Source organism: Gopherus flavomarginatus, chromosome 3 (assembly GCF_025201925.1).
Source record: "Gopherus flavomarginatus isolate rGopFla2 chromosome 3, rGopFla2.mat.asm, whole genome shotgun sequence".
Taxonomy (NCBI): Eukaryota; Metazoa; Chordata; order Testudines; family Testudinidae; genus Gopherus; species Gopherus flavomarginatus.
Genome location: NC_066619.1, coordinates 72178199 through 72193224, shown reverse-complemented (window position 1 = coordinate 72193224; position 15026 = coordinate 72178199). Strand labels below are relative to the sequence as shown.

The window sequence follows — 15026 nt, the reverse complement described above, 5'->3', positions numbered from 1 at the left end:
ACAAACCATCTCTTCCTCTGGAACTTACAAATTGCACTTTTTACTCTCTGCGAGGCCCTTCCTTCCAAGAGTCTTCCTTATTCTATCCTACACCCCACAGCTGATGAATCCAGATCAGCTTAAGCTTCTGCACCAAGTGAACTTTTCCCCACCAAGACAATATGCACCTCTAACAAAATAAAACAAAACAGATATTTGTCTATGATGAGATTAATAAAGTTGTGTTTCCTATATCTGATTGTAAGAATGAAGATAGATGGTACTTTTTAAAGATGAAAGTACATTAAAGTCAGTAAGCCCTCTCTCATATCCATGGCAGCATACGAGTCTGTGACATCCTATCCCACAGTACAATGCAGCCAGCCACAAGCTTTTAATGGAGTGAAATGTAGAACATATCTTCTCTTCAAATATGACTCTGGGGGAAAAAACAGTGATGAAGCTCCGAATAAAGTATTGTACACAACTGGATTTTCAAAATTTGTTTTTGCCACCTTTATTAGACTTAACATTTGTGAATGATTAAAAATGAAATTTACAGAGTAATGATAACTTCTTTGTAAATTTTCCTAGTACAGTGATACATAGGGTCCAGACTTAAGACAAATTTATCTTTATCAGCATAGATATATTTTGTACTAAGGCAACCAACTTCAAATATCCATTCTGCATAAAATAGGTTTTGTTCTTATTTTGAAAGCCAAACAACTGCATATTTATCCATGAAAAGAATCGTGTTTCCACCCTCAAATTGTCTCCACTGTTTGTAACTTTTAAACTAGCTACTACCTTTGGATTTGGGAGTTCTGTGAATACTGTTACACAATGGCAGGCACAGTACATGCATTCTATTTCAGTAAAAAATTGAAGACAATTCTGTACAGCTTCACCAGTTGTCTTGTTTTCGTATCTCAGTTCAGATTCATAAATGGTAATGTCCATCCATATTTGTCATAGAATGACTATATAAAGTAACAATTATGCCAGTGACAGGCTCACTTCTTCTTCTTCCCTTTGCCTTTTTTGCCTCCCTCTCCTGGCTGGAGATTTTGGTCACTACCTCCCATTTTTTGTGTCCTTGTTTTCAGTTTGGGAATTGTTTCTGCTGCATACAGCATCACTGATTTACCTAGAAACAAAAGGCAAGGGTTAATTTATATGAACATTTGTAACATTCTGAACATTAGAATCCCTAGCTAATGTTAGGGCCTACCTGGAACCCTTGTCAAGTTGGATACAAAGTCCCAGCTCTGCTTCTTTCCCCTGTATTGGTGGGATACTAGGTGCTCTCTGGAAGTAGGGCACTCAGTGCTTGCTGGGGGAACTTGGGCAGAACAGTTTTAAACTGAATCATTAGAACTAATGGAATCCAGAGCAAGCCTAGAGAAAAGTCACAGTAATTTTGGACGTAATCAAGGAATCAAGTTGCTCTTTATTAATCAGATTATGATCTAGCTCAGGGGTTCTCCAACATCATTGCATTGTGACCCCCTTCTGACAAGAAAAGTTACTGCACGACCCCAGGAGGCGGGATTGAAGCCTGGGCCTTCCCAAGCCTCACTGTACCTAATGGGTGCCAAAGACAAAGCCCCATCACCCAGGACAGGGGCCAAACCAGAGGGGGCCTGTAACCTGAGCCCTACCACCCTTGGGCTTGAGCCCTGGGTGGTGGAGCTCGGGCTTTGACCCCAGCAAGTCTAATGCCAACCCTGGTGACCCCATTAAAATAGGGTTGCGACCCACAGTTTGAGAAGCGCTGACTAGCTTGCACAGACAGACAATGAGGTGCAGCCCCCTCCCCTCCCCTTATTTCCCCATAGCAGTTACTCGCTTCACAGGTAACAATGCAGGGGAAGACCAAGCCTCAAAAAAGCCACCACATTGCCTTCTGTTCATATGGACTTGATATGCTAATATTGTAACTACCTGGGGCTAGTCTGGAGTTCAGAAGGACAAGTGGCTGGACAACCAAAACATGCTACAGGGGAGCAAGATGCTGATCCAACTATTTGCTCCCACCAGAAGACTTCAAGGCTCTAGCTTCCCCTTCTGATCAGTAGAGCTCAGGAGACCATCATTCCATCAATGGCACTTTATAGTTTCCAGCACTTTCGTTCTCCCGCCCTGTAGATTAGTCTTTGCCCCTATCCTTTCTGCACACTAATTCCTCACTTACCTGTCAACATTAACAAGGCTTCTTTAGTTAGGCCAGTTAGTATTTTAGATTTCCTATGAGCATTTTAGGCAGAAAATTGCAATATCAAACAGGATTACTACATCAATTTATCAACTGCATTGAAATTTAACAGTGGTATGACAACAGTATACACAAGAAAAGACTAAGTGAAATACAGTAGTTTTAAAGCAGATTTTTGTGTATTTGTTTTTGGAAAGAAACCTTCTACTACAACAGTACACTAAAGTAGCATTGCTGCTTTGTTGGAGACAGTAGTCACCCAGTGTGCCCAAAAGAATGTTCAATTCCCAATTTTTAAAGTGAGAATGAAGCACCATCTAAGGAAAAACAGGACTGAAGACTGTACTCTAAAACAGGATCACTTCCTCAGTAACAGGCTCATCTCATTTAGCTACCAGTTTATATGGCTTATAGTGGCCAAATGTTTCAAATGGTAGGATCTAAAATGCATAATGACAAAGTTCTTTATTAATGTTTTAACAGACTGGTCACAATTACATTAGCGTGGGAGACACAAACAGCCTGACACTATGGCAACAGATCCTAACTTTTTCTAAGTAGGTACGAATATATAGTTACCCAAGTTTTCTCACTGCACATACCCCCTCAACAAATACTCCACTCACGTGTTGGAAACTGAGGTAAACATGGGTTGCCATCTTCCAGCTTGAGCTGAACTCGCACTCTGCCTCTATATTGCACATCACGGTTCCACTCTCTAGGGTACAACTTGTTCTTCTAGCAAGTGGAAAAAAGAACAACATAGTTAAACTAGAGATTAAGAGGCAGAAAGGCATTTTATAAGATAAGCATCAGACATTAAAAAAAATATGAATTTAAAATGGCTATGTACTAAAATGCCCATAACAAGTGAACACTGTTCATAGATGTACACCTTTTTGAGGGAGGTGTTACAGCCATGTAGACTTTATGTACATGCTTTGAAAGTGAATGGTCACACATTCTTATTGGGAAAATATGATCATACTCCGAACTTTACAACTAACCCAGTGGTATGTATACTAAATAACTTCAGAACAAAATTTCAGAAGTTAAGGGAATCTAGGTGTGGGTTGGATTAGTGAGGATGAAGTGAATACTGTTAAAACACTGGAGAAGAACATTCTTTCAAAGGAAGCAGATTAGTTATCCTAACCCAGATTTCTCTTCAGAAAATAATTCATACAGCACAAAACCAGAGAGGTGTTTGAAGACATATTGATAAAAGTAATTTACAGATGACACAAAGATTGGTGAAGACATGAATAATGATATAGACAGGACAGTCATTTAGAGCCATCTGTATCACTTGGTAACCTGGGCTCATCTGAACAAAAGGTATTTTAATACAGCCAAATGCAAAGTTATACATGTAGGAACAAGAAACACAGGCCACACCTACAAAACAGCAGACTACATCATAGAAAGCAGTGAGTGAAAAAAAGTTAAAAATTGTAGTGGACAGACAACTGAACATGGAGGGGAGAAGTGAGTATGAAGGTGATTTTAGCATTGGTGAGACAAGATATTGGAATATCCTATCAGTTCTGATGTCCACGTTTTAAAGAGGATGTGGAAAAATTGAAGAGGGTGGAGAAAAAAAGCCACAAAAATGATCCGAGAACTGGAGAAAATGCCCATGAAATTTCAATCTGTTTAGCTCAGTGGTTCTCAACCTTTCCAGACTATGGTACTCCTTTCAGAAGTCTGATTTTAGGTTATCAAAAAAATTGAAAGATGACTTGATTACAGTGTCTAAGAACCTTCATGGGGAGAAAGTGCTGAGTAATAAAAAGATCCATAATCCAGTGGAGAAAGACATAACAAGAACACATGGCTAGAAGTTAGAGCCTAGACAAATTCAAATTAGGCACAATTAAAAAAAACAATAAAACCCACACAGTGAGCGTGATTAGCCAGAGGAATAAGCTACAAAGGAAAGTGGTGGATTCTCCATCTCTTGGAGACTTCAACTCAAGATGTGTTTTAGCCAAGCCCTAGTTATTAGTCTCAATACTGGGTAACTGGGTGAAATTTAATGGCCTGTGACATTCAGGAGGTCAGACTAGATGATCTAACGAACACTTCTGACCTTATAACAACAAAAAAACTGAGTCTATGACATACGGAAACCATTTAGATGGCTTAGAATTCAAGTATGACAATGTGTATTACTACATTTACTGAAGAATATAATTAAGATTTTATCTTTAAACAGACATTACCGTCATTTATTTATTTATGTTTGTCTATTTTCTGTGTAAGTTTCATTTAGATTTAAAAAAAAAACAACACATTTTAATGATTGTTAATTGTGCTGTGAATGTACTAGCAGTTATGAGAGGAAAATTAATTATTTGTAAATTAGCTGCATACCTATTTGTATTTAAATATCCTGATAAAGTCACTGCTCCCAAAGTTCCAGAGATAAGCCACACGCTCTGATAGAAGTTATCTGAAAGGAGGAGTATGAAACATTACATCTCAGTGCTCTATCAGCACTGCATTTTGATAAATCTGATTAAGGTTTTGTCAATTTTGTGTTAGAATTTTGTAATTTAGAAATGAAGGTGGCATCATTTAAGCAATCTATACAGAATACTGAGGGAAGTGTTCTCTAGACACAGGGGAAAGATCTAAACTTTTGACATTCTTCAAGACAATAGGGAAGATTGCATCCCTGCACATTCAAAGCCCGGAGCAAAGGTGGCTTTAAAATCCTTGAGATTCTGGGTAGTTTGAGCACTGAAACCATCCCTGGCATAGTTTAGGCAGATAAAGTTAAAACAGCCCCATGTGGGATGCCTCTGAGCAGCTCCGCAACACAGTGCTATGGCCCTATCTCCATCGTACTTCCCATGCTTGACCTGTGAGAGCCATAGGCTGTCTTACACAGCCACCACAGCTGAATAACAGTTCCCCAGGTGGATAAACGGCTTTTATAACTCCTATCCAGCACACTGGGTCTAGGCCAGGGAATGTCTATACGCATCAGAGATTCACAGAGTCTAAGGCTGTAGGGGACTACTGCAATCATCGTAAGATAGAGGTTCTTGACAGTTCCTTTCAAACAACTAATGTTTTAAATTTTCCCAAAGATGCTGATGAAACCAATCTAATGCACCAATTCTTAAAAACTTTTGCTACTGAAAAATGTGATGCTCACTTGAAAGTTCTGAAACCCTTTGTAATTCCTAGTAAAGATTCTTCCTCTCTTTTATTTGGCTTTGCTCCTGTTACAAAAATAAGTCAATAGTTGTGTGTCTCCAAGGGATAATAAAAAAATTACAGACAGTTCACTGAAAGCATAATGATAAAGGTATGTATGGCTCTGAAATATATCACTGTCAACTTAATTTTCAATTTTTGTTACAATAATGCTAGCAACTTTGATTGTACAGATTAAAGAAAAAATCTGATTTATGAAAATTTAAGATGGCGCTGGCAAAATCTGTACCCGAATAAGCAAGTTTTATGGTATTACTGGTTATATTTTATATTAATTGGCATTTCATGTGCCAAAGAATAACTGAAGTGTTCTTTCTTTATTTCTCAGAAAAAATCTCTTTATATTTAATTATGACTAGTGACTTGCTGGATGCTGTCAGGGTATTTGAATGCATACATTAAAAGGAAGATCTTATTTATGAAAACCCTAAGTGTTTTTATGAGGATACAAGTTTAACCTAAAAATGAATACTGTAAATGTAAGGTACTGGAGTAATTACTCTTTTCTGTTGTCAAACTGCACTTTAACTGCCAATGCAGTTAAACTATCAAAATTTTAATGCCAAAAGAAACATCTATGACCTGTGACATATAGGAGGTCAGACCAGAATTTCACCCAGTTACCCCCTGCATGAAATCCAATAACTTATATTTGGCCAACACATATCTTTGAGAAAGGTGTCCAGTCTTGATGTGAAGATGCCAAGAGAAGGAGAATCCATCACTTCTTACTAGTTAGTCCCAATGGCTAATTACCTTCAATGTTAACAAAATTGTGCCTAATTTCTAATCTGAATTTGTCTGGCCTCATCTTGCAGCCAGAGCCATCCCTTGGGTAGTGTGAATCGGGGAGACTGCCTGGGGACCTGTGCTTTGATAAAATTAGGACTGTCCCAATATTTAGCCCTTTGTCCCACGTCAGGACCAATGTATGATCGGCACACTATTTGTCCTGATATTCAGGTGAGACAGGAGGGATGAGGAGGTGAATAGGGAGGAGACGGGAAAGCGGGAAAGGGGTGAGGAGGCAGGCGGGCAGGCAGATGGCGAGGAGAGCTGCGGTCAGGTGGGGGTAAGAGGGCTGCCGGATGGACAGCAAGGAGACTAGCGGGGAGGCGGGCAGGATGAGGAGGTGAATAGCGGCCGCGTGGGCACGAGGAGACTAGCAGGGAGGCTGATTTGTCCCGGGCCTCGCTCCCACCTAGGGACAGCCCTGCTTGCAAGCACTGTTTTTTGTTATGCCTTTCTCCACTAGGTTAATGAGCCCTTTCGTACCTGTATTTTCTCCCCATAAAGGTACTTAGACACTAATCAAGAAAACTCATGATGTACTTTTTGATAAGCTAAACAGATTGAGCTCTTTAAATCTATCACTGTAAGGTGTCTTCTCTAGCCCTCCCATTTTTAAATTTCTTTTCTGTACTCTCTCCAATTTTTCCAACATCCCTTTAAGTATTAAGTTAACTTATATTCAAAGAAATGAGAGGACTTAGTTGATGACAATGGCTTTTCTATAGCATTTTTTAAATTTTTTTTTAAAGTAAGTCTTTAATGTATTCATAAAGTTTCACATTACCTCTATAAGCACATTGAGTCCAACTGCTGCACATACATCTTGGATTTCTGTAGATGTGGGATTTTCAATGGCCTAGTAAAATAATGTTTTTAATTACTAAATTGCCTTTTCAAAAAAAATTATTCTACTACTGAGAAAAAAAGCCATAGTAATTAGGTGTTGCCTGGATGAGCTCCTGAAATTCCTCAGGGGAAGCAGCAGTCAGAGAAAGGAAGGGCACAAAGATGGATCAGGGAAAACAGATCAGCTTGCTTCTCCACTTATGTAATATAATATAATATATGGAGATATACCTATCTCATAGAACTGGAAGGGACCCCGAAAGGTCATCGTGTCCAGCCCCCTGCCTTCACTAGCAGGACCAAGTACTGATTTTGCCCCAGATCCTTAAGTGGTCCCCTCAAGGATTGAACTAACAACCCTGGGTTTAGCAGGCCAATGCATGTACATTTCCTGGAATATATCAGAAAGAAAGGAACAAAGCACCAAAGGAGAGGAAAGCAGCAGCATGGGTTCAAACATTAGCTGTAGACAGGCTTCGGCAGGAACCCAGGAAGAAGTGGGGACAGAGTCAGCACTTTAGAAAAACAATTTTGGTTTCTTTGGAGTGAGATAGGAGTAAGAGATTTGTGTGTGGCTTAAGCAATTAGAATGAGAAAAAAAAAACCCAAGACCCAAACACCAACCTGCAGCAATGAGTCTCAGAGCCTGGGCCTACAGACTTGGGCTTGTGTGACATTCTCACTTGGGCTGGAGCCTGGGCTCTGAGACACACTCTGCTTGGTGGGTTTCAGAGCCCAGGCTCCAGATCAAGCAGGAATGTCTACTCTGCTATTTTTAGCCTGTAGCACAAGCCTCAGTTTATAAGACCACGCTCAGAGACTTGCTGCTGCAGGGTTTGTGTGTGTGTGTAGACACACCCTCAGTTACAGACTGAGGAACTAAGAGAGTATTGACTTAGTGATAGGCATCTCTTGCCAAGGATTCAGCTAGAGACTGAAGAGAAAGGAACAGAAGGCCACAGCATCAGTTATCAGAGATGTAAGGCCTGATCACTCAAGTAACAGTTACCTACTAGTTCAAGTTAAAACAACTGACTTTTTGCTATCACAGGAAAAACATCTAAGAAAGTATATGGAGAACAGTAGTCATCGTTTAATCACTTCTCAGTAAGCCATATACTATGTGTCTATTCCACTATCAGCTGGGCTCCTATTGGATCCTGAAGCACTAGTTGTAGACACAGATGTAACAGACAAGAAATGGTACACTACAGACAGTGACTCAAATGTGTTCTATTTCCCATAATCCTTGATATTACAGGGAGCCTCTAGGGTCAAAACAATAGTACAAAACACCCACTAATCAAATTACAAGCAAATTATTAAGGCAGCCTTACAAAATCCTTCTTGCCCAGGTGATCAGTATCTGTTTCCCTCATCACTGCAAGGATGGGCAAGAAGATTTTGTACTAGTAAGTTTTCAAGAGATTTTCAAGGTTGGATCCAGTCTCTCCCAGCTGATGTGTTTAAGCCTTGCTCATGTGACAATAAGAGGTTCTGAAACCAGCCTTTCCCATATTGAGTTCACATTTTGACACCAGTGGTCAGTCTTCAAATATGTTACAGAATTCAATCATCAAATTTCCTCCCCTTCTCATCAAAAAATAACTTAAGTAGCCTTGTCCACAATTGTTAGTTCCTTCCCAAACTCCCTCCAAGCTATCATGAAACAAAACTTAGTTTTCCCATGCCACCACAAATTACTTTGTCCATAGGTATTCTTCTTCCTTCTGCTATTGTCTTCTTGTTATTTAAGTATGCTGGATAGATGCAGATGAATCTAAAAAAAAAAAAAGTAATATAAGTTCTGAAAATACTAGCTTTTGTAATATCTTCTAAAGCACATTAAAAAAAAAGGAATGCCAACTTCTAAAACTTGGAAACTGTCATACCAAATCAGACCATTGGTTTATCTAGTACAATTGCAAGATTGTGAAAGTACCAGACAATTCAGGGAAAGATGCAAAAAACCACACTGTGGACAATGATGGAATAACCATAGGGAGAGATTCTTCCTAATACTAGGTTAGTGGCTAGCTAAAACCCCGAAGCATGAGTATTTATATCCCATACAACTGTGTCCTATTTTAAGCAGCTGTGAAAGCTATTATAAAAAAATCAATTCCTTTGCTAAATCCTGCTAAGCTCCAGAGTTTGATATCTTGCAACAGATAACTCCATCTAATTATCCAAAAACAAACAAACCACACAAAAAATCGTTAGTTTTAATTTGTCATCTTCCAATTTCATTTGGAAACCTAAATTCGAGCATTATTAAAGAGTAAACAGGAATTCCTTACTAACCTTCTCTACATTGATGATTATATTGAAATTGCCAGACTTTTCCCATTATAGGACACTGCCAGAATTGGAGCAGAAGAGGTAGAACTGGGAATGATGGGGCTATGCATCTATGCAAATACGTGGGAAACCTACCGGCAAAGTGCGTTTTCTCTCCACCTCTAGTGCTGATCTACACAGAGAATGACAACCTACTATTTTTATCAGTTACTCCAGTGACAGAGGTACATGGAGTGAATCTAAAGGTTTCAACCCTGATGATGAACCATATAGCTATCAGTATGATGCTACATGATGGAGTTTGTTTTTTCAGTTTGCTTTTTTAAAACCTAGGCAACTGCATACAATAAATGACAATAAAAGAACATTATTAAGGTTGCAAAAACAAGCATTCAAAAGTTAGGACATGCCTGAATTAAGGTTGCCTGGGCAACCTTGATTCAGTCCCCTTGCGCATATGCATTATCTTTAAATATACAACTCCTATTTTTGCCACAGGACCATACTTCATTCAGTGCACAGGATGGATGGACTGTGCTCTAGAAATGAATCAGGGTTGTGTAGTAAAGGAGACTGTTTTCTGCAGAATTCCTGCCTCATTTGTCACCAAAATTGGAAAGTATGTAGTAAATGAGGCAGCAGAAAGATGATTCACATGATTAAGATAGACGAATACTGCTCTGGATTAGATGTCACTGCCACACATAGGAGCTGACTTCCCGTCTGTCCAGTGGATGCTTGCCTCTGGCCCCACGCCCATTCCACCCTTTCCCCAAAGTCCCCACCCACCCTGCCTTCTCCCATCCGAGCCCCACTCCCATTCCACTCCTTTCCCTTAAGTCCTCGCCCCTGCCCTGCCTCTTCTCCACCTCCTCCCCTGAGCATGCTGCATCCCCCTCCCTCCCAGAAAGTCATAAGTGCCACCAAACAGCTGTTAGGCAGGAAGCGCTGGGATGGAGCGGGAGGAGTGGGGATGTGGCATGTTGGGGGTTGGTGAAGGAGGCGATGAGAGCTTGGCAACTGGTGGGTGCAGAGTACCCGCTAATTTCCCCCCTGGGTGCTCCAGCCCCAGAGCACCCACAGAGTCGGCACCTATGTTACCACAGACTTCCTGTGTGATGTTTATCAAGTCACTTAAACCCAGCCTTTCATAGGTTATCACAAGTTGTTTGTTCCTCATTTTCTGGGTGCCCAAATTGAGACCCTGGGACTCAATGCCGAGCACTCACAACTGCAACAGGTATCAGTGGGATCTGTGCTTGAATATATAGAGTGCTATATAACACTAAGTATCCTGAAAAAAACAGGTCCCAGGCACCTAAAATTAGTGGATACTCTTCACCTTCCAGTCTCTGTGCCTCAGTTCACCATGGGTAAAATGAGAATATTATCACCTCTCACCTCACAGGAGTATTGCAAAGATAAAATTAATCTCTATGAAACACTCTGACACTGTAGTGATAATCCCATAGAAAAGCCCATGAGAAAATTAACAACAGAGTAGGATTTGAATAGTGTACAGCACATAATGAGAAAACAAAATAGCGAATAGTGGCTCCCCAAGTGAGCACAGCCCATCCTGCCCACTGAATGAGGCACTGCCAGGTCCAGGGGTGCGGTGGGGGTATTTCTGTGACCACGTAACCAGAGGCTGTAGCATAATGTATCCGCCCAAGGGGACAGATTTAAGGTCGCCTGTGCTAGCTCTGAGTGCCTGACTTCGCAGCGCTGCTCATTTAAGGTAACACTGTCTGGGCGGAAGTGTATACGCCTCTTGCTGCATCTATCGCCCGCTCCACCCTGGATCACTTCGTTACACCGCGCCACTCACTCGCGCCCCCTATTCAGCCCCATACACGTTTCCATCCCACCCCCCCCGGAGTGCTGTGGGCCCAGCCCCGCACGCAGCTGTCACTCGCTCGCCCAGCAGGTGGGACCCATCCCCCTTCCATAGGCAGGAGCAGCCCAGGGGCAGCGCCCCTCCGCCCGGGGCCTGCTCCGGGGGACGAGGCCTACAGGTCGAGTGCGGGCCGTGGGCAGAGTAGCCCCAGCGCCTCCTCACACCCCACCGACGCAGGAGCCAGAGCGACCGAGCAGCGCGGGAGCCGCAGCCGCCCTGAGGTACCGCAAACAGGGGCTGCCCGCGCGGGTGTCGTTACCTCTCCTTGTCCGCCGGAGAGGCGGCGGCCCAGGCCATGGCGGGGGGAAGGGGAGGGGAGCACCGCCAGCACCGCTCTCACTCACTACTACGCGCTCGCTCCTCACAAACGCACAGCTCTTGTCAGGGCAGCAGGAAATGCGAGAGGCTGGCCCGCCCACAGAATCGTGGATACCCTCGCTGCCACATTCCTATTGGACCACAGAACTGTCACTCAAGGAAGAACGTGCAAGCGGCATCCTATGGGTCGTGCTCTTTAACTCTCGCGACATTTGAATCGGGAGGCCGGGCGAACAGCCTCCTGCAGGCGCACGCGCCCTGAGTCAGCAGCGCGCCGTGGGCGGGGTGTTACCTCCATCGTTGCAGCGCTCCCGGCCCAGGACGCTGGAGCCCGCTTAGGTCTCCGTAGCGCGGGGGGCGCTGCGCTTGGGCCCTCGCTGCTCTGTCCGCAGGCGGCCGGGCTGTGTTCAGGCTCCCCGGCAAAGCAGCGTCTGAGCCTCTGCGTGGGGATGGATGGAGGGAACTGCGATGCCCTCCACCCGACAGCACAGGGCGGGGAGCAGCCGGCGTTGCTCTAGTACGCAGGGCTGGCTGTAGGCAGTGTGGGGCCCCAACAGGGATGAATAAAAAACACACATGTAAAAAAACATGTGGGACTTCTACTCACCGGGCAGCGGGCCGAGTCTTCGGCAGCGCTTCAGCGGCAGGTCCTTCGCTCACTCCAGGTCTTTGGCAGCACTGAAGGACCTGCTGCCGAAGTGCCACCGAAGACTCAGAGCAAGCGAAGGACCCGCCGCCGAAGACCCAGAGCGCTGCCAGGTGAGTAAAAATTAAAAAGGTGCCTCTAGCCGGGAAAGGGATTCTCAGTGGGCGCGAGGGCCTGATTCAGGGGAATTGGTGGAATAGGCCTAAAGCCGGCCCTTCTAGTACAGAGTCAGGTTGGAACCCCAGGTCATGCTGGCAGATGGTTCACCACAAACGCTTCCATTGAAATAGTTTGCTGCCATTACAGACTCAAGCTTCAAAGCGTGAAACCCAAAGTTCAAAGCCCAGCTGGCAAATACAGAGCTCCCAGCCTTTGTGAAAATCACATGGCATGTCACATAATCTGATGTGTCCGTCGGGGGCTGACTCATGATTTTTGAAAGCCTGCGGTCGGCAATCCTGGACCAGCTTCCACTCCCATTAGTCCGTGGCATAATACGCTGATAATTTATGGCAGGACTCCTGCTGATCAAAGTGCACACGAGGGACAGGGAACTAGCTGGTAGGGCACTGTTGCCAGCATCTTACTTTTGTATGGATAGGGTTTAGTTTGTGGGTAGTTGGGTTTGAGTATCACTGGGTCAGCACTGAATTCTGCTCACAGTTGAGCATTGTGTGGCAGAAGTTGCCTATAGGGTAGAGCTTCAGTATATGCAAAATCTGTTATATTCTGGAGTAAATAGGTGGATGGACCTTATTGTATAATATAACCAACTATTTTATTAAACACATGCAATGTTGACACTAAAAGTACAGGCATGCCTGCTAGTCTCTGCAAGAGTGGTGATGCTACAACCACAGAAACCTCTGACAGTGCTAATTCTGTATCCACATCCCTGGTTTTTTGAAGTTGTGGGAGGGGTGGTGGTGGTGAAGTGTTTCTGTGATCATCCAATTCAATAATTAAATTTAAAGAGGCTTGCAACATAATTATTTACGTGACTTACACTGTGATTCCCCATACCTCTTAAGACAGACTAGATCTCTAACCCCTTCTATTTTTCTCACTTAATTGCCTGATAAGTACAAAACTGTGTGTGTGAGAGAGAGAGCACGACAAATCCACAGTAGGGGGTAGTATGGGTTTGGAAGGACTAGATTATCAATAAATGTCAATTTCACCATACCTCAAAATGATAAAATATTTTGATAATCAAAAGGTACATATAGGAAAATAACAAATGCAGCTTAAGACATCAGTTTGATTTAAGGATACATACTTTGTATATTTTGACGTGATGTTTACAGTTAACCATTATAAAAGCGTTAACTTTTTGAATCGAGTTTACTATAATTATTTTCAGAATCCCTCCTCTCCTCCCCCAATTTCCAGTAACTGAAAGTTTTGAACATTAAAAAATGCTTAAACCACGTAATTTTGTGCAACTGTGAATTTAAATCAATAAAAATAGAAAAATGCTTAAATTGATGTTATCTGTCAAAATTATAACAAAAAAATCAAATTCTGCCAAGCCTATATGTAAGGCATATATTATTCAGCACTACATCACATTATGAGTCAGAAGGAATCAGTGTTGTAATTTAAGTTACACATTCGTTGTCCCAAGCTGAGAATATAAACCAAAAAAGTGCCTAGGTTACTGTTTGCTAAGGGGACTGATCCAAAGCCCAGTGAAGTCAGTGGAAAGGAACCCATTAATTCAATGGGCTTTGGTCAGGCTCCAAATGACTAACAGTGAAATGTTTTAAACTAAATGTATTAATGAAAATATTAATCTTATTCTGTAGAGTTCTCTGATTGTCATACTTTCCTTTTAAATTCATGGTTAGTGATCAGAAGCTTTCACTTACAGATGGAGGTGTACAAATTAAAAAGGACCTCAAAAAACCCACTAGAGTAAGAGAGGTTAAAGAGCTATAAGGGCTGTACTGAGAGGTAAGCAGAAGAAAGAAGAATTCCCTCACCTGGGTTGGCTGTTGATTAGGGTGACCATATTTTCCCAAAGGAAAAACCACATGGAGCCAGCCTGAGGGCCCCCCATGCAAGCCACTGCCCTGAGCTCTTACTGCCTCCTGTCCACACCGGGCCAGCCCGAGGCCCCTGCTCACCCCTTCTCCTGATTGTATTAGATCTCTCAGGTGCCTTTGATACTGCTGATCATGAGATATCGATGTGATTATGGTCCCTAGCAAGAGCTCTTTGGATCATTTCAGATTGGTTTAGCTCCTGTTTGAGAGGGCCCAGTAGATAATTATGGACCACTGGTCATACTCCTCACCTCTGATGAAATGAAAGGGCTGCAGGGTTCTGTTCTTCTCCCATTCAATATGAATATAAGGCAACTAGGAAAGAAATAAACCTGATGATGTCTTTGTAAAATATCCATTTACTGCAGTACTCCAACACTTAAATTAAGCCACACTTTTGTCAAACTGCCTTTTTTTATGTTGTAGCATTTGGTAGTTTACACACTTGTTTTTTCCTGTGAATGGTGGAATTAGCATATTAACACCAGCATAAAGAGTATTAAGAGGTGGTCTTTCTGCATGGTACACATTTGTACTGCTTTTAAAACACCACTGCAAGCTGTTAATCCTATATGAAAATGTGTGTGTGTGTTAATGGTACAGAGATTAAATGTGTCATTATTTCAGTTGGAAAACAAAATGACAGCTTTCTCTAAACAAATATTACTGAGTTTATATACTTTTAAATTGAATTATGTTCTGCACATGACCTACCCCACCAGGGCTAGCATCTCAGCTTTTCTACAGGTC

At 42.4% G+C, this 15026-nt stretch overlaps 1 protein-coding gene across 3 annotated transcripts; it reads right to left on the bottom strand.

Annotated features, from left to right (window-relative positions):
• Window positions 1-467: 467 nt before the first annotated feature.
• Window positions 468-11661, bottom strand: SRP19 (signal recognition particle 19). Of its 3 annotated transcripts, XM_050946033.1 has the most exons (6): window positions 11524-11637; window positions 9871-9955; window positions 8768-8843; window positions 7002-7073; window positions 2824-2935; window positions 468-1129 (listed from the first exon to the last, which is right to left on the bottom strand). In XM_050946033.1, exons 2-6 carry the CDS (start codon window positions 9873-9875, stop codon window positions 996-998), a joined length of 399 nt encoding a protein of 132 aa, XP_050801990.1. In that variant the 5' UTR covers window positions 9876-9955; window positions 11524-11637; the 3' UTR covers window positions 468-995. The 3 variants fall into 3 exon arrangements, with proteins under 3 accessions (XP_050801990.1, XP_050801989.1, XP_050801991.1); XM_050946032.1 differs by lacking the exon at window positions 9871-9955 and having other exon boundaries at window positions 11524-11660; XM_050946034.1 differs by lacking the exons at window positions 7002-7073; window positions 9871-9955 and having other exon boundaries at window positions 11524-11661.
• Window positions 11662-15026: the final 3365 nt, after the last annotated feature.